Below are 17,735 nucleotides of genomic sequence, written 5' to 3'. Positions count from 1 at the left end.
TCACAGCCATTCTGATTCAGATTATTGTGTTCAGTTTTGGGCACCCCAGTTGAAGAGGGATGTAGACAAACTGGAGCGTGTCCAGAGGAGGGCAACAAAGATGGTGAGGGGTTTGGAGACCAAGACGTAGGAGGAAAGGTTGAGAGAACTTGGTCTGTTTAGCCTGGAGAGGAGACGACTGAGAGGGGATTTGATAACCATCTTCAAGTATTTAAAAGGCTGCCATATAGAGCAGGGGTAGTCAAATTGTGGTCCTCCAGATGTCCATGGACTACAATTCCCATGAGAATTGTAGTCCATGGACATCTGGAGGACCACAGGTTGACTACCCTGATGTAGAGGATGGAGCAGAGTTGTTCTCTCTTGCCCCAGAGGGACGGACCAGAACCAATGGGGTGAAATTGATTCAAAATAAATTCCATCTAAACATCCGGAAGAAGTTCCCGACAGTTAGAGGGGTTTCTCAGTGGAACAGGCTTCCTCGGGAGGTGGTGGGTTCTCCATCTTCGGAAACTTTTAAACAGAGGCTAGAGCCATCTGACGGAGAGGCTGATTCTGTGAAGGCTCAAGGGGGTGGCAGGTTACAGTAGATGAGCGATAGGGATGTGAGTGTCCTACATAGTGCAGGGGTTGGACTAGATGACCCATGAGGTCCCTTTCCAACTCTATGATTCTATGATTCTATTCTATGATTGCCAGTTCTGCCCAGTAGTTCAGAAAGACTGGAGACCCCTGGTTTAGGCGAACCGTGACTCAAACGTTTGGCGTTTTTACTCCCTCAGAATATGTATTCTCCTGCTACGTTAAGTGCCCTTCCCAGGAGATCTCTTAGGATTTCTCTCTGTATCTGTTCCTTTCTCCCCAATGGGGACCTGAATCAGATGACTTCCCTTCCCCCTTCCATTTTAACCCTGTGAGTTAGGCTCAAAGTGACCCAGTGAGTCTCCATGCAAAATGGGGATTTGAACCTGGATCTTCCAGCTCCTCAACCAACACTCTGACCACTAGAACACACAGGGTGGCAGGGCAGCCATGTAATCTTAAGGGGCCTTGCGTCCTGCTAAACCCATCAGTGCCAATGAGTCTCCGCATGGCAAGTTATTTGACTATTTGGTCCGCGTTGTTGTTTTGTGCAAATGGGGCCATGTGCTTCGGACAGCGTGAAGCACACAGGGCTTGCAAAAAGGCAGCTTACGGAGTAACATCATGTACTTTTCCCAACCAGCAAGTGTGTTGAGGTTGTCCCTTCCCTTTTAACGATTAAGATGCCTTCAAGGGGAAAGAACGGTAGTTTGTATCACTGACAAACATATTTACATATGATTTTCATCTTAATCCCAGCTGCTCTATGCATGCTAATTGGAGGCCTAAATCAAAAGCTGTTACTCGCCGATTGTTGCGTAAACACTGCCCTGGTTTTTAGAGGCTCTTCAAGAAAACCAGATCCATTCGCTTATAGCCCAACTGGTGCGGAAGTTTGGGTTCGGTTGCCACCAATATGTGGATGACTCCCAGCTCTTCCTCCTGATGGATGACCACCCTGACTCTCCCCCAGAATCCTTAGCCAGATGCCTGGAAGCAATGACAGGAACGGCTCAAGCAGAGTTGTCTGAAGGTCAGTCCTTCAAAGATGGAAGTCCTGTGGCTGGGCAGGAAGGGTCTATATGAAGAAGCTGTACACCAGGGGTAGTCAAACTGCGGCCCTCCAGATGTCCATGGACTACAATTCCCAGAAGCCCCTGCCAGCGAATGCTAGTCCATGGAATTGTAGTCCATGGACATCTGGAGGGCCGCAGTTTGACTACCCCTGCTGTACACTGTCCAACCTGCCAGAAACTTGGGTGTGACCCTGGAAGCTTCACTCTCAGCAGAGGCTCAGGTCACAAGGGCATGGCTGGCATTCTACCATCTTTGCCAAGCCAAACTACTAGCGCCCTACTTGGCCCTAGAGCACCTAGCCACAGTGATCCATGCGACTGTCACTCCTAGACTGGACGTCTGCAACTCGGTTTATGCAGGCCTACCTTTAACCTTGATCCAGAAAGTAAAACTGGTCCCGAATGCAGCTGCCAGCGTCCTCACAGCAACACCATGGAGGTCCCACATCTGGACCCACATGAAGGCCCATTCTCTACCAACTACACCGGTTACCAGTCGGATTCTGGATCAGGCTTAAGGTTCTGGTAATCACCTTCAAAGCCATACGCAGTCTGGACCCAGCATGCCTGATGGACCACCTTTCTGCCTGCACTCCTCAAAGAGCTTTGCGCTCTGCCCCCTCCAAGCGGCTAGTGATCCCTGGCCCTAAAGAAGCCCACCTGGCCTTGACCAGGGCCAGAGCCAGAGCCTTCTCTGTCCTGGCCCCCATCTGGTGGAATGAGCTCCCAGAAGAGACCAGGGTCCTAACAGAACTAAAGCAGTTCCACAGGGCCTGCAAAAGGGGGCTCCTCCGCCAGGCATTTGGTTGAGATCAACCAGAACAACATTGCTGGGCTCCCAAACCTCCCTCTCATGAATCCCTGCCCCGGAACTGACCAACCATGGGTCTGTTTGGCTGTTACTCTCCTAAAATGCTGCTCTCTTTGTTGTTAACATTATCGCTACTTCTACCGGACATTACTGAATTTGATGTATTGTTCCTCTGCGTTTCATGTGAACTGCCCTGAGCCTCAGGAGAGGGCAGTATAATACTAATACTAACAACAACAACAACAACAACAAACAACAACAACAACAATAATAATGGGACTGACCCATCTTGATCTACCTCCAAATATAAAGGGGAGCAAACTGAGAGCTGCTCTGGCCGTTGGAAGGGAGCCTTCTACGTCCCCATTAAGAGCCCGAAGCCCTTTATTGAGGGAAACAGGATACAATCGCTGCCTCAAATAAGGATGCCACCCTCCAGGTGGAGCCTGGAGATCTCCCGCTATTCCAGCTGCTTTCAAGACCACAGATCAGGAAATGGTTTTTTTGGAGGATGGACTCCTTGGGATTATGCCTGGCTGAAGCCCCTCCCCTTCCCAGGCTCCACCCCCCAAAGTCTCCAGGCATTTCCTCACTCCAAAGTGGCAACCTCTGCCTTGAAGTTTGAGACCCTGGGCTGAATAAGCTGGCATGCCTGTTCAGGATATTGTTGTATGTAAAACCAGGTTGAATCTTTCAGGGGGATTTTGGAGACAGCCAGTAGATATGCCCATCACAAGGTGATGAAGGCATCAGAAGGCAAGTCCAGGGTACGCTCAGGGCAGCACGATACACCTCACGTTCCGTCCTTGCCTTAATCTTAAAGAGGGATAGTCCCATTTATTCATTTAACTATTTGTACCCCACTTTCCCTCCTCAGTGGGTGTCCAAAGAGGGTTACCAACCTCCAGGTCTTGGCAGGAGAGCTCCTGAGTGTACAAATGGTCTCCAGGCAACAGAGCAGTTCTGCTGGAGAAAATGGGCCGTTTGGAAGCCAGGCTCTAGGGTGCTGCACCCACTTGAGGCCTCTCCCCTCCTTCCAGCCCCAGTGTCCTCTGGCTTCATCCTCCAAATCTCCAGGCATTTCCCAACCTGGAGCTGGCATCCCTGTTCCCAAAGCCGCATACAATCCCGTCCTGTCTGCCTCCATTGTCGTCTAACAGCAACCCTGGGTGGGTTGCCAACTCCAGGCTGTGAACTTTTTTAAGTTGGGGGTCAGGGAAGAGCCTGGGTTGTAGTTGGTGGGGTGGGGGCTCCGCAGGGGACAGGGCCAGAAGGACCACCAGTGCTGGTCTCCAGGGTTCTCCTGAAGACTGCCCCTGTGGGATCGGGCCAGGCCCCACCTGGAGGGTACCTTGTCTTTTTGGACCAGGATCTCCATACTGTTTTTTATTATTATTATATTTATTTTGTGCCCTTGGCCAATTTATATTACTAGTGGAATGAAGTGGAAGAAACACTGCTTAGATTTATTGCCTTTAAAAGAAGAGAGGACTTTGGCTGCTGTCCTTGGAATGAAATAAACATAAAAGTCAACTCAGGAAAGGACACTGTTTAAAAAACATTCTTTATTATCGCTAAATTGTTTAATGAATGCTGTGATAGGTCTTTTCTTCTCGGTTCGCGTTATCTGAGACCGTCCTGTGTTCCTCTTATTCCCACCTGGAGGTTGGCAACTGTGGCCCTGGCCTCCCCTGTCCCTGTGGGATCCCTCCAGTCCGCACCTGGAGGTTGGCAATCTCGTGTTGCGCGAGCCACGGCCACTGAGTGGGTCTCCCCCGCGGCCTCCAGCGGGGGGCGAGGCGAGGCGCGGCCAGTCCCGGGCAGCCCAGCGCGCACGAGCGCTGAGTTCGAGTCACGCGGCAGCCCGCTTTCTGCTGGGAACTTCCTCCCCGGGCAGACGGGCGGCCTTTCGGAGCCAGGCGGGGCGCGGAAGTCGGTGGGCAGCGGCGGCAGAGGCGGCGACAGCAGCAGGAGAAGGAGGGGCGCTCCGGGCCATGGCCGAGCGGGCCGGGGCGGTGCTGCACGGCACTCAAGTAAGTGTCCCCGGGCAAAGTTAGCGGAAGGGAGGCGCTTCCGGGAGCCTCTCCTCTCCCTCTTTCTCCGCCTCCTCCCGGCGAGGTGGGCCGGGCTGCCCGGCGGGGATTCGCACCTGGGTCCCGCGGCAGCGCTTCCCTGACCCCCGACGTGGAGGGCCGCCTGGGCTCCGGCTCCGCTCTCCTCCGGCTGCTGCTGCTGCAGGCGGACCCACCGACCGCGCGGCCCATTTGTCAGTTGCCGTCTTGGTTGCCTCCAGTCCTGTTGGCAACCATCGTTGCCAAGCTCTTGAACGGTGCTTCCTGGCAGGGGTAGTCAACCTGTGGTCCTCCAGATGTTCATTTGCTGGCGGGGGCTCATGGGAATTGTAGTCCATGAACATCTGGAGGACCACAGGTTGACTACCCCTGTGTGTGTGTGTGTGGGGGGGAGGGTCCCGAAAAGCAGCGCCTCCACGCCCCTCCAGGGTCTCGGTCGAGCTGGTCTCGGTCTACTCAAGAGTAATTGGACCTTGTTGGGCTGGAGCCTCAGCCTTGGGGATGGGGGCACCATCCACACAACAGCCTTGTGGGGTAGATCAAGATAGAGCGTTGGTCTGTCTGGAGCAGCGGAAAAGAGTGAGATTGGCATGGTGGAACAAGAGGCAGAACTGAACTGAGAAACCCTGGGAAAAAAACCCCAATTTCTATACAATCATGAGCAATGGATCTTCACGCCACTGGTCAGTTTCGGTTTAATTTCTGTGAAAGAACACTTGCGTAATTTTATGGTTGGGGGTCACCACAACATGAGGAACTGTATTAAAGGGTCCTGGCATTAGGAAGGTTGAGAACCACCCCGATAGGCAGATTGGTGCCAGATTCCCCCTTGCCTCTGTCTGGGTGGGAGGGTTGCCAGCTCCTGGCTGGAGAACTCCTAGGGATTTTGGGGTGGAGCCTGGGGGGGGGGATAGGGACCTCCATGGTTGCTGAGCCAGACTGGCCACCGAAGTATCCATGGCTTTCCCGGGGAATTGACCCCTGTAGTCTGGAGATCAGCTGTAGGTCCGGGAGACGCCCAGGTGCCACCTGGAGCCTGGCAGCCCTAACTGCTAGGTATGGTGGCCAAAGGGCAGCTGCAGCCCAGGTCTGGATGGCCCAAGGTTTGGATTCCTTCTGTGCCATAGAAGCCTGCTGGGTGACCTTGGCTGAGCCTGGCTCGCCTTGCAGGGAGGAGGCGAGGAGAACAATGCCATCCCCTTTGGGTCCCTTAAAAACTTTGCCAGGTGTAATACTAAAATCAGCAAAGGTATCAGTATAATCCAAAAAGGAGTGAACAACCAACCCATCTGTGTCCCCGTGTCTCTAGAGCAGGGGTGGGCCAACTGCGGCCCTCCAGATGTCCATGGACTACAATTCCCTTGAGCCCCTGCCAGGCAGGGGCTCAAGGGAATTGTAGTCCATGGACATCTGGAGGGCCGCAGTTTGCCCACCCCTCCTCTAGACAGTGTAACACAACTGATGGCTTTTGGATAGAATCTCAGAGGCTAAAGCAGGTTCAGTTCTTCAGTTTCTGCCAGGTTATCCGGATCGTAGGCCTTACAGCGTTCTTCCTCAGATTGTGACAATAGTCCAGCACCCAGTGAGCACAGACACCTGTCTTCCTACAAGCTTCATTGCAAAGACCAGCCAACACCCCTGATCCAGTGCACTGATGATTTCTAAAGGATTTCTAACCTGCAAACCAAAACAACACCTGGTGGTTACCATCTAGAACTCCATAAACATCATACAATCACTAATGCTAAATATATTCTATTTCGAGAGTTCTCAAAGTCACTTACCACCGACCAACACAGCCTCAAATATTTTCTTTATAATGCCCCAACCCGGAAAGTAGCCTAAAATTGATTACAATAGGGATTGTAGTTGCAACACAGTTAAATAATCTATTCTACACTTGTTGGAAAGACTCTTAAAGGGGACAATAGTTTATGCAACTTTTGTTTAGCTTAGGACTAAGTTTCTGCTCACATGTGCCTTATTTCTGAGGAAGGGTCAGAACGATAGCGGTTAAGAACGGCAGCTTCTAATCTGGAGAGCCAGGTTTGATTCTCTGCTCTTCCTCCACATGCAGCCAGCTAGGCAACCTTGTGGTAGTCACAGTTCTGATAGAGCTATTTTTGTAGAGCACTTTCTCTCAGAGCTCCCTCAGCCCCACCTACCTCCCAGGGTGTCTGTTGTGGGGAGAGGAAGGGAACATGACTTTGAGACCCCTTCAGGTAGTGAAAAGTGGGTTATAAAAACCAACTTCTTCATTTTCCCGGGAGGTTTGCTGACATTGGCATGATATATTATGAGCCAATGCTTCTAGTTGTACATACTCTGCAGCAGGGGTAGTCAACCTGTGGTCCTCCAGATGTTCATGGACTACAATTCCCATGGGAAGTGTAGTCCATGAACATCTTGAGGACCACAGGTTGACTATCCCTGCTCTACAGTCCAACCATTGTGAGGGAAGAACACGAAGGTTATCCGCTTTCCAGAATAGCAGGGTATAAATATAATAAATAAAGGAAATAAATAATAAGCCTCTATGCCAAGGGTGGCCAAACAGGCAGGGGCTCATGGGAATTGGAGTCCGTGGACATCTGGACAGCCGCAGTTTGACTACCTCTGCTCTAAGGCCGAAGCCAGAATGCTGGCTTAGAGCAGGGGTAGTCAAACTGCGGCCCTCCAGATGTCCATGGACTACAATTCCCATGAGCCTCTGCCACTGAATTGGCTTTTAGCCAATCACTAGACAGACCTTTTGGACCAATCACAGGGCTCCGATAACAGCCAATGCGATATCCTGGCGGGAGGCTCAAAGAATGCATGCGATTTCTAGCAGCACTCTCATGAAACCAACCCCTGGTGGGGAAAAACTATTCTCCAGCTGGGCACACACCCGGTGCATGGAGACACCAGCTGTCAGCATCCAGGAGGCCGACTGTGAGGTGCGCATTTCGCAGCGGCAGGAAAGGGGAAAGCACAACTGAATATCTCTTGCCTTGAACGCCCCAGGAGGGGTAGCCACAACTTGGATGTAGCTTGCGGCAAAATCCGCCAACCTCTTTGTGTTCCTGTCAGTGAAGGGGCCAGACAAATGACAGGTTGCGTGGATGGTCCAGGTGTCAGGAATGGGCCTTATTCCCACTCCCATGAGGTTTGAACCACATGCAGGACTGGCATCCGCTCCATTAATAGAAACATAGAGTGGAAAGGGACCTCCAGGGTCATCTAGTCCAACCCCCTGCACTATGCAGGAACTCACAACTACCTGCCCACCCACTGTGACCCCAATTTCATACCCAAGAGATTCTGCCACCAAAAATCTCCAGAATCCAGCCTGGCCTGGAGGGAATTCACCTACCTCCCCACAGTGGAAAATAGCAATTCCCTGGGTATGCAAGGAAGGGTCACAAGAGACAAATACTGGCACATCCCTTCCTGCCCGCCCACCCACCATAAGTTCATAAGATCAGCTTAAAAACTTCCAAAGAAGGAGATCCCACCACCTTCCGAGGAAGCCTGTTCCACCGAGGAACTGCTCTAACTGGCAGGAACTTCTTCCGGATGTTTAGCCGAAAATTCTTATGAATGAAATTCAGCCCATTGGTTCTGGTCTGACCCTCTGGGACAACAGAAAACAACTGTGCTCCATCTTCTATAGGACAGCCCCTCAAGCATTTGAAGATGGTTATCATATCACCACTTAGTCGTCTTCTCTCCAGGCTAAACAGACCAAGCTCCTTCAACCATTCATATGACTTGGTTTCCTGACCCTCCTGGGTGCAGAGGTTTTACTGAAAGCGGATCCAAGACCTTCTCACGTTTGTCCCTTGTTTTGTGACTTCATTTCTTCCTTCCCTTTTTCCAGACCGGATCATTCTCTTCCCCATTTTATCCTCACAACAACCCTGAGAGGTAGGCCGGCCTAGGCTGAGGGAGTGTGACGGGCCCCAGGTCACCCTTGGAATCTCCAGGCAGATGAGAGGGTTCCAACTAGGCACTTTGGGGGCTGAAGCGGCCGTTCCGGCCCGAAGCAGCCAGTGCAATAGCGCTGGCTGCTTCCGGCCGGAACGGCCGCTTCAGCTGCCCAATCTCCCAACTCTCGTTGCAGTGTGAGGGTCCTGAAACCTGGTGTGTGGGTGATGTACCAGTGGGGCAGCGGTGGGGCTGCTCTACTGCAGGGGGCGCCAAACTTGTCGAGCCCGTGGGAAGCTTAAGAAAGGTGAGTCGGCGCACCTGCAAAATGGCTGCCGTGGGGTTGGCGAGCAGGCAAGGTAGCTGATCAGTGCCAAAAGAGGAGGAACGGTTCTTTCCCTCCATGATCACAAGGAAGAGCCAGGCTCAGAGGTGTCGTGTCCCTGTGTTTGGCCAAGCCGTGGGATGGGACGGTGTGGAGTGCTTTGCTGACAGCCTGCAGCCTGGCTTTTTTCCTGATCGGATCATTTCCTCTCCGAGATTCGAGAAGAAAGTGCACATGGGGGTCACGGAGCACATGATGTGCGGGCGCCATGCAGTGGGAATCAAGGCTCTGCAGCATTTTTGGCCCTGATCTTTGGACTCGCCCTCTGTGTTCTGGAAAGAAGTGTGTGTTTAAGAAGCCCTGACGTGTTTGCCTCTGGAGCAACCTTGGCTGAAAGATCCTCCGCAGGTACCATAAAACTTCCGATAAGACAGTCACAGGCCAAACCAGCCACCCCCTGCCAGTGCTCTCAAAGGTTGCCCCTGCCCCCAAGACTCATGACGGAGATCCCTCCGGTGGCCGCCACCTCCTCTCCCTCCCCTTTGGTTGGTATGGGCAAAAAAAATCCCCCAACTTTGTGTGTTGTGTATATTCCTCCCTCCTCCTGGGCTCCCAGCTGGGTGGACGGTGGGCGAACTCAGGTGTTCGAGTTCCAGGGGATTCATCGTGGGCTGCTTACAGGGCGGAGTTATGCGGCGATCTGATTTGTCTGCATCACTGCCCACCACAGGAGTTTGTCTGAACCAAGAAGGTGCTTGTGGAACCTTGCAGGTTGCAGTCATTTGTCTTCCGGATAATTAGGCTGAGGGAATCTTCCTTGGTGTGGGAGCTTTCCCATGTTCCACTAGCCACAGGTCCTGATGCAAGCAAGTCGCTGGGTCGGTCTGAAGCAGCAGAACAAAGTTGGAGCCCAGCAGCACCTTTGAGACCTACAAGGTCTTAAAGGGAAAGGGAAAGGTATCCCCTGTGCAAGCACCGACTCATGTCTGACCCTTGGGGTGACGCCCTCCAGCCTTTTCATGGCAGACTCAATACGGGGTGGTTTGCCAGTGCCTTCCCCAGTCATTACCGTTTACCCCCCAACAAGCTGGGTACTCATTTTACCGACCTCGGGAGGATGGAAGGCTGAGTTGACCTTGAGCCGGCTGCTGGGATTGAACTCCCAGCCTCATGGTCAGAGCTTCAGACAGCATTTCTGCTGCTTACCACTCTGCACCACAAGGTCTTAGTGAAGCTTAAATGTCAAGCACAGTTTGTGAGACACAATGAAATGGAAGAGACAGGACCACACGTACAAGCCGGGTGTTGGCCGTGGATTACTCCGCAGCATAATGAAGCTGTTTGCCAGCTACGGTACAGAAATGACAAGCTAAGCTGATAATGTTATAATTCATTTGGGTTAGGGTTGGCCGCTTCGGCCGCTGAAGCGCTCAACCCTCATTTGGGTTCATTTGGGAGGGGGGAAAACATAGCAGAGGAAATAAAAATGTTGAGATTAAAGATTAATGGACTGATGTATTCCCATTTGGGGAATCCGGGAGCAATTGAAAGAGAACCTGATGAAATGGGAATGACCACAGAGGGTAAAGGTAAAGGTAAAAGTATCCCCTGTGCAAGCACCGAGTCATGTCTGACCCTTGGGGTGATGCCCTCCAGCGTTTTCATGGCAAGCTCAATACGGGGTGGTTTGCCAGTGCATTCCCCAGTCATTACCGTTTACCCCCCAGCAAGCTGGGTACTCATTTTACCGACCTCGGAAGGATGGAAGGCTGAGTCAACCTTGAGCCGGCTGCTGGGATTGAACTCCCAGCCTCGTGGACAGAGCTTGAGAGAGCATGTAGCTGCCTTACCACTCTGCGCCACAAGAGGCTCTTAACCACAGAGGGTTGTTGTTATGTGCGAAGTCGTGTCCAACCCATCGCGACCCCATGGACAATGATCCTCCAGGCCTTCCTGTCCTCTACCATTCCCTGGAGTCCTTTTAAGTTTGCACCTACTGCTTCAGTGAATCCATCCATCCACCTCATTCTCTGTCGTCCCCTTCTTCTTTTGCCCTCGATCACTCCCAGCATTAGGCTCTTCTCCAGGGAGTCCTTCCTTCTCATGAGGTGGCCAAAGTATTTGAGTTTCATCTTCAGGATCTGGCCTTCTAAGGAGCAGTCCGGCCTTATCTCCTCTAGGACTGACCGGTTTGTTCACCTAACAGTACAAGGGTCTTCCCAGTTGCAATGTATGGCCGTGAAAGTTGGACCATAATGAAGGCCGAGCGTCAAATAATTGGTTCAAAAGCCTCAATTCTTTGACGCTCGGCCTTCCTTATGGTCCAACTTTCACAGCCATACATTGCAACTGGGAAGACCATAGCCTTGACTAGACGCACTTTTGTTGGCAGGGTGATGTCTCTGCTTTTTAGGATGCTGTCTAGAGTTGCCATAGCTTTCCTCCCTAGGAGCAAGCGTCTTTTAATTTCTTTGCTGCAGTCCCCATCTGCAGTGATCTTGGAGCCGAGGAAAATAAAATCTGTCACTATCTCCATTTCTTCCCCATCTATTTGCCAGGAATTGAGAGGGCCGGCTGCCATGATCTTTGTTTTCTTGATGTTGAGTTTCAAGCCAACTTTTGCACTCTCCTCCTTCACCCGCATCAACAGGCTCTTTAGTTCCTCTTCACTTTCTGCCATTAGAGTGGTATCATCTGCATATCTGAGGTTGATATTTCTCCCTGCAATCTTGATCCCAATTTGTGACTCCTCTAATCCCGCCTTTCTCATGATGTGCTCCGCATACAAGTTAAATAGGCAAGGCGACAGTATACAGCCTTGCCGAACTCCTTTCTCAATTTTGAACCAATCCGTGATTCCATGTTCAGTTCTCACTGTTGCTTCTTGACCTGCATATAAATTTCTCAAGAGACAAATAAGATGCTCTGGTATTCCCATCTCTTTAAGAACTTGCCACAATTTGTTGTGCTCCACACAATCAAAGGCTTTAGCATAGTCAATGAAGCAGAAGTAGACGTTCTTCTGGAACTCCCTAGCTTTTTCCATGATCCAGCATATGTTGGCAATTTGATCTCTAGTTCCTCTACCTCTTCGAAATCCTGCCTGTACTTCTGGAAGTTCTCGGTCCACATATTGCTGGAGCCTAGCTTGTAGGATTTTGAGCATAACTTTGCTAGCATGAGAAATGAGTGCAATGGTGCGGTAGTTTGAAGATTCTTTGGCATTGCCCTTCTTTGGGATTGGAATGTAAACTGACCTTTTCCAATCCTGTGGCCATTGCTGAGTTTTCCAAATTTGCTGGCATATTGAGTGTAGCACTTTTACTGCATCGTCCTTTAAGATTTTGAATAGTTCAACTGGAATGCTGTCACCACCACTAGCTTTATTGTTGCTCAGACTTCCTAAGGCCCATTTGACTTCACATTCCAGGATGTCTGGCTCCAGGTCAGTAACTACCCCACTGTGGTCATCAGGGATGTTAAGCTCGCTCTTGTATAGTTCTTCTGTATAATTTTGCCAACTTTGCTTAATCTCTTCTGCTTCTGTGAGGTGCCTACCATTTTGGTCCCTTATCATACCCATCTTTGCATGAAACGTTCTCTTCATATCTCCAATTTTCTTGAAAAGATCTCTGGTCCTCCCCATTCTATTGTTTTCTTCTATTTGTTTGCACTGTTCATTTAAGAAGGCATTCTTATCTCTTCTAGCTTTTCTCTGGAATTCTGCATTCAATTGGGTGTATCTTTCTCTTTCTCCCTTGCCTTTCACTTCCCTTCTCTCCTTAGCTATTTGTAAAGCTTCCTCAGACAGCCATTTTGATTTCTTGCATTTCTTTTTCTTTGGGATGGTTTTAGTTGCTACCTCTTGTACAATGTCGCGAACCTCCGTCCATAGTTCTTCAGGCACTCTGTCTATCAGATCTAATTCCTTAAATCTATTTGTCACCTCTACTGTATATTCGTCGGGGATATGATTTAGTTCGTACCTGAGTGGCCTAGTGCTTTTCCCTACTTTCTTCAATTTAAGCCTAAATTTTGCAACAAGAAGCTCATGATCTGAACCACAATCAGCTCCTCGTCTTGTTTTTATTGCCTGTATAGAACTTTTCCATCTTTGGCTGCAGAGTACATAGTCAATCTGATTTCTGTGTTGACCGTCTGGTGATGTCCATGTGTAGAGTCGTCTCTTGGGTTGTTGGAAAAGAGTGTTTGCTATGACCATTGTATTCTCTTGACAAAATTCTACCAGCCTGTGCCCTGCTTCATTTTGTACTCCAAGGCCAAACTTGCCTGTTATCCCAGTTATCTTTTGGCTTCCTACTTTAGCATTCCAACCCCCCATGATGATAAGCACATCATTTTTTGGCGTTGCTTCTAGAAGGTGTTGTAGGGCTTCATAGAACTGATCAACTTCATCCTCTTCAGCAGCAGTGGTAGGGGCATAGACCTGGATCACTGTGATGTTGAATGGTTTGCCTTGGATTCAAACTGAGATCATTCTGTCATTTTGGGGATTGTATCCCAAGACTGCTTTTCCTACTCTCTTATTGATTATGAAGGCTACTCCATTTCTTCTGCGAGATTCTTGTCCACAGTAGTATACCTGATGGTCATCTGAATTAAATTCACCCATTCCTGTCCATTTTAGTTCACTGATTCCTAAAATGTCGATGTTCAGTCTTGTCATTTCTTGTTTGACCACGTCCAGCTTGCCTTGATTCATGGATCTGACGTTCCAGGTTCCTATGGAATAAAAATCTTTACAGCATCGGACTGTCTTTTCGCCACCAGTTACTTCCACAACTGAGCGTCCTTTCGGCTTTGGCCCAGCCGCTTCATTCATTCTGGCGCTACTCGTACTAGCCGTCTACTCATCCCCAGTAGCATATTGGACACCTTCCGACCTGAGGGGCTCATCTTCCGGCGTCATATCGTTATGCCTATTGGAACTGTCCATAGAGTTTTCATGGCAAAGATACTGAAGTGGTTTGCCATTGCCTTCTCCAGTGGATCACCTTTTGTCAGAGCTCTCAGCTATGACCTGTCCGTCTTGGGTGGCCCTGCACGGCATAGCTCATAGCTTCACTGAGCTACGCAAGCCCCCTTGCCACAACAAGGCAGCGATCCTTGAAGGGGAACCACAGAGGGTAGATCTGTCCAAATTGGGGATAAAGGGGCAGGTGCCATCAACTGAGACCCTGTCACCATGCTCCCCCGTCTCCCTTTCGAAGTGGGGCAGATGTCTCCCATTTCCCTAGAACAGAGATGTTACATTCTACTACCAGAGCTTCCACATACACACAATCACTGGATATAACAATGCCATCTGAGACTTGCTCATCGTTTAACATTGTGTTGTTGTTGCGAAGTCATGTCCGACCCATCGCTACCCCATGGACAATGATCCTCCAGGCCTTCCTGTCCTCTACCATTCCCTGGAGTCCATTTAAGTTTGCACCGACTGCTTCAGGGACTCCATCCAGCCGCCTCATTCTCTGTCGTCCCCTTCTTCTTTTGCCCTCAATCGCTCCCAGCATTAGGCTCTTCTCCAGGGAGTCCTTCCTTCTCATGAGGTGGTCAAAGTATCTGAGTTTCATCTTCAGGATCTGGCCTTCTAAAGAGCAGTCAGGGCTGATCTCCTCTAGGACTGACCGGTTTGTTCGCCTTGCAGTCCAAGGGACTCGCAAGAGTCTTCTCCAGCACCAGAATTCAAAAGCCTCAATTCCTTGACGCTCGGCCTTCCTTATGGTCCAACTTTCACAGCCATACATTGCAACGGGGAATACCATAGCCTTGACACTGTAGATGCCATTAAATGCCAACAATGCCCTTCTGTTCTCTGCACAAAGCAAACAGGTTAAACCTACTGAGAATGATGTTGCCAGCCTTTCTGTCGAGTCCCACTCTTGAAGATCCTGTGGCACAACCGGCACCATGATTTCCGATCTTGCACCGTTTCTTTTAGTTGTGTATTTTTCTGGCTGGCATCCATTTTGATCATATCTAACCACCAGGTTCTTTCTTGGCCTGATTTCCTTTTGCCACTGACCAATCCTGGTCAGCGGCAATAACTTTCTCCATTGAGTTGGATCGCATGATATGGCCAAAGTAAGTGAGCCGGAGTTTCGTGATTTTGCCTTCCAGTGATCGATCAGGCTTTATGCGCTGTAGGATTTCCTCGTCTGTGATTTTTGCTTCCTATGGAACCCGCAGAAGCCTTCTCCAGCACTTCCAGAGTTCAAACACATTGATTCTTCTCTTGTCTGATTCTTTCATCATCCAACTTCCACCTATTGGAAATATGATAGATCTAACTAATCTACATTTGGTAGTCAGGCTTCCGTCCATGTTTTTTCCATGCTTGGTTCCAGTTCATCATTGCTGAGCGACCCAGAGCAATTCGACGTTTTATTTCCATACCGCGATTGCCACTCGCATCAATTTGTGATCCAAGAAAAATGAAGAGAAGAAAGGGTCTTAAGTGTTGGCAGAGCTGACATATGCAAAGTGATGTAGCATCGTCTCCTTAAAGGGTACATAGCTTTACATTGAGAATAGAAACAATTTTGTGAAGAGAGAGGAGAGAGAGAGAGCAGCCTAACTGACTAACTGTTCTTCATCTGAAGATAAGCAGGTAGGAGGTGTGCTCAAAGGAGCAGGAAGTCTCCAACTAAGCCAGTCAGGATGCTGGAGGAGACTATCTGAAGAATACCTGGAAGTTCTCAACTTCACCTCTCTTCCAATGCCCCCTACAGAGCTTGCATAGTCCGTCGCTAACTGAAAGGAACTCGGCAAAATAATTTGGCAAGCAAAACTGCCCGAGGTGTTTTAAGGCCCTGTGGAGTGATTGAGCCTTGAACTGTGTTTTTGGGAGTCAATTTCAGTCAAGCTATCTGGATCTCATCAGGTCTCAGAAGGGTTGGCCCGAGTTAGGACTTGGTCATGAGATCACCATGGGAGTTCAGTGTCCATCAATGGCTAAACCCCTCTATATGTCTCTTGCCTTGACCTGGGCCCATTCCACACACATAAGATAATGCACTTTCTATGTGCTTTGGCAGCTGGATTTTCCGGTGCGGAACAGGAAAATCTACTTCTAAAGTGCATTGAAAGTGCATTATCTATTGTGTGCAGAATAGGCCCTGGATAGCTCAGGCAAGTTGGATCTCTTCAGATCTTGGAAACGAAGGAAGCTCAACCCTGGTTAGTGCTTGGATGGGAGACCACCTCTGCATGTCTCTTGCCTTGAAAGCCTTGCGGGGTCACCACAAGTTACTTGCGGCTTGACCGTACTTTCCACCCCCAGCTAATTTCAGCCGTGGACCTTTACAGCAAGAGGAGCTTGGTGTAAATTGAAGAACCAGAAGGTTACCCATTGGTGCTCTCTCTTGCTGGGTATGACAATGACGTGATTGCTGAGATAGGCCCAGGAGACTGAAGTCACATAAGAACTGGAGGGCAATCAAGTTGCAGCAGACTTTGGGCACCTGGCTCAGTTTCTGAAAAGCCTTTGTGTGCTTCTACCAGGGGGACTGCTCAGTATTTTAGGGATGACACAGGAAGATGGCAGACAGATTTGCTGTGGCGGGGAGTGTAAAGATTCGTTCCTTGAGAGGCTTTCTGCCCCCGCGCTCAAGTGTCCAGGATGCTGATGTGGCTACAATTCGGAGTGGTGGGAAGTAATAACAACATTTATCCAGAGTGCTTCAGGGTGTCCGGAGTGCTTTGCATTCATTAGCCCAGTCATGTTTATTATGGCTTCCTGGCAGAGCCCTGCAGAGTACGGTTCCTAATGAATTGGTTCCGAAGTTCACCTTTTGATTTATGCCGGTGGGTGTTTGCAAGACGAGCCCCCATGATTTTAGATTCCACCTTGTGTGTTAGGACTGCGTTGCGAAGGGAAGAAGCTTTACAGTTAACCCAACTAAGGAAATAAGAACTCTTTTAGCGACAACCTTCCATATTCATAAATCCCCTGGGCATTCTTTTCCGCTGAAAGATGGATCGTCCCTTTTCTCAGCTTCTCATTCCTCTTAAACTTCAGTGCCTTCCCCCAGACAGCTAACTACCCTATTGCAGCGGTCCCCAACCCCCGGTCCGGAGACCGGTCCCGGTCCGTCCTCCTTCCCGGGTGCTGCCTTGGGGGTTGCCCTGCCACTCTGCCGCTGGCTCACCTTTGGCGCTCTCCGGCGTCTGCCATGGCTGGGGCTCCCCCTCGTTGTGGCACTGCGCAGCTGCTGCTGGCAGCACCCCCCAGCGGGTGGCGGGAAGTCAGGGGCACCAGCGGGAAAGCAAGTGGAGCGGGGGCTCAGGCGATGGGGGCGATATCCCTTGGCAAAAGACTACCCCCCCCCGGGCCTCAGTAAAATTGTCAAGCGTTGACCGGTCCCCAGTGATAAAAAGGTTGGAGACCATTGCCCTAGTGCAAAAAGAAGAATCTTCCTGATGTGAAGGTCTAGATGCCAGGGCCTTCCATTTGGGGAGCCCACCTGTTGCAGCCCAAAATGCCCCCCTCCTCCGGATGTGCCTGACATACAGGTGTTGCAGACCCAGAGTCAGAATTTTTTCTTCTTCTTGGGGGGCAAATTAGTACAGTCGTGGTTGGCCCATCGATGTTCATGTATTTATATTTTATTATTATTTACTTGCCGTTGTTTAATTCAAGCTTCTAGGCATAAAATGATGTCATTAAATGGAATGAGAAATGTAACAAGCAATGCAATGAGACTAGGATTGTTACAAAAATCATAAAAGGGCAAAAACATTTGATATGCTATGTCGAGTGATGCAGAAAATGGAATTAGAAAAAATGAAAGCAATCATAGAATTGTAGAATCCTAGAGTTGGAAGGGGCCAACCAGGCCATCTAGTCTACCCCCATGCTCAATGCAGGATCAGCCTCAAGCATCCAGGAGAAGGATCTGTCCAGCCACTGCTTGAAGACCACCAGTGATGGGGAG

The 17,735-nt window shown here is 50.0% G+C and overlaps 1 protein-coding gene across 2 annotated transcripts in view; it reads left to right on the top strand.

Annotated features, from left to right (window-relative positions):
* Positions 1-4,268: 4,268 nt before the first annotated feature.
* The window catches only part of LRMDA (leucine rich melanocyte differentiation associated), a 941,975-nt gene continuing 928,508 nt past the window's right edge, over positions 4,269-17,735 (top strand). The window contains exon 1 of one of the 2 annotated variants that reach the window (XM_077345966.1): positions 4,269-4,502. In XM_077345966.1, the coding sequence (XP_077202081.1) occupies positions 4,464-4,502 (39 nt within the window). In that variant the 5' untranslated portion in view covers positions 4,269-4,463. The remainder of the gene's footprint in view (positions 4,503-17,735) is intronic. The other variant, XM_077345968.1, reaches the window with a different exon arrangement.

This window comes from Paroedura picta, chromosome 7 (assembly GCF_049243985.1).
Source record: "Paroedura picta isolate Pp20150507F chromosome 7, Ppicta_v3.0, whole genome shotgun sequence".
In the NCBI taxonomy this organism is placed as follows: domain Eukaryota; kingdom Metazoa; phylum Chordata; class Lepidosauria; order Squamata; family Gekkonidae; genus Paroedura; species Paroedura picta.
This window is presented reverse-complemented; position numbering and strand designations above follow the sequence as displayed.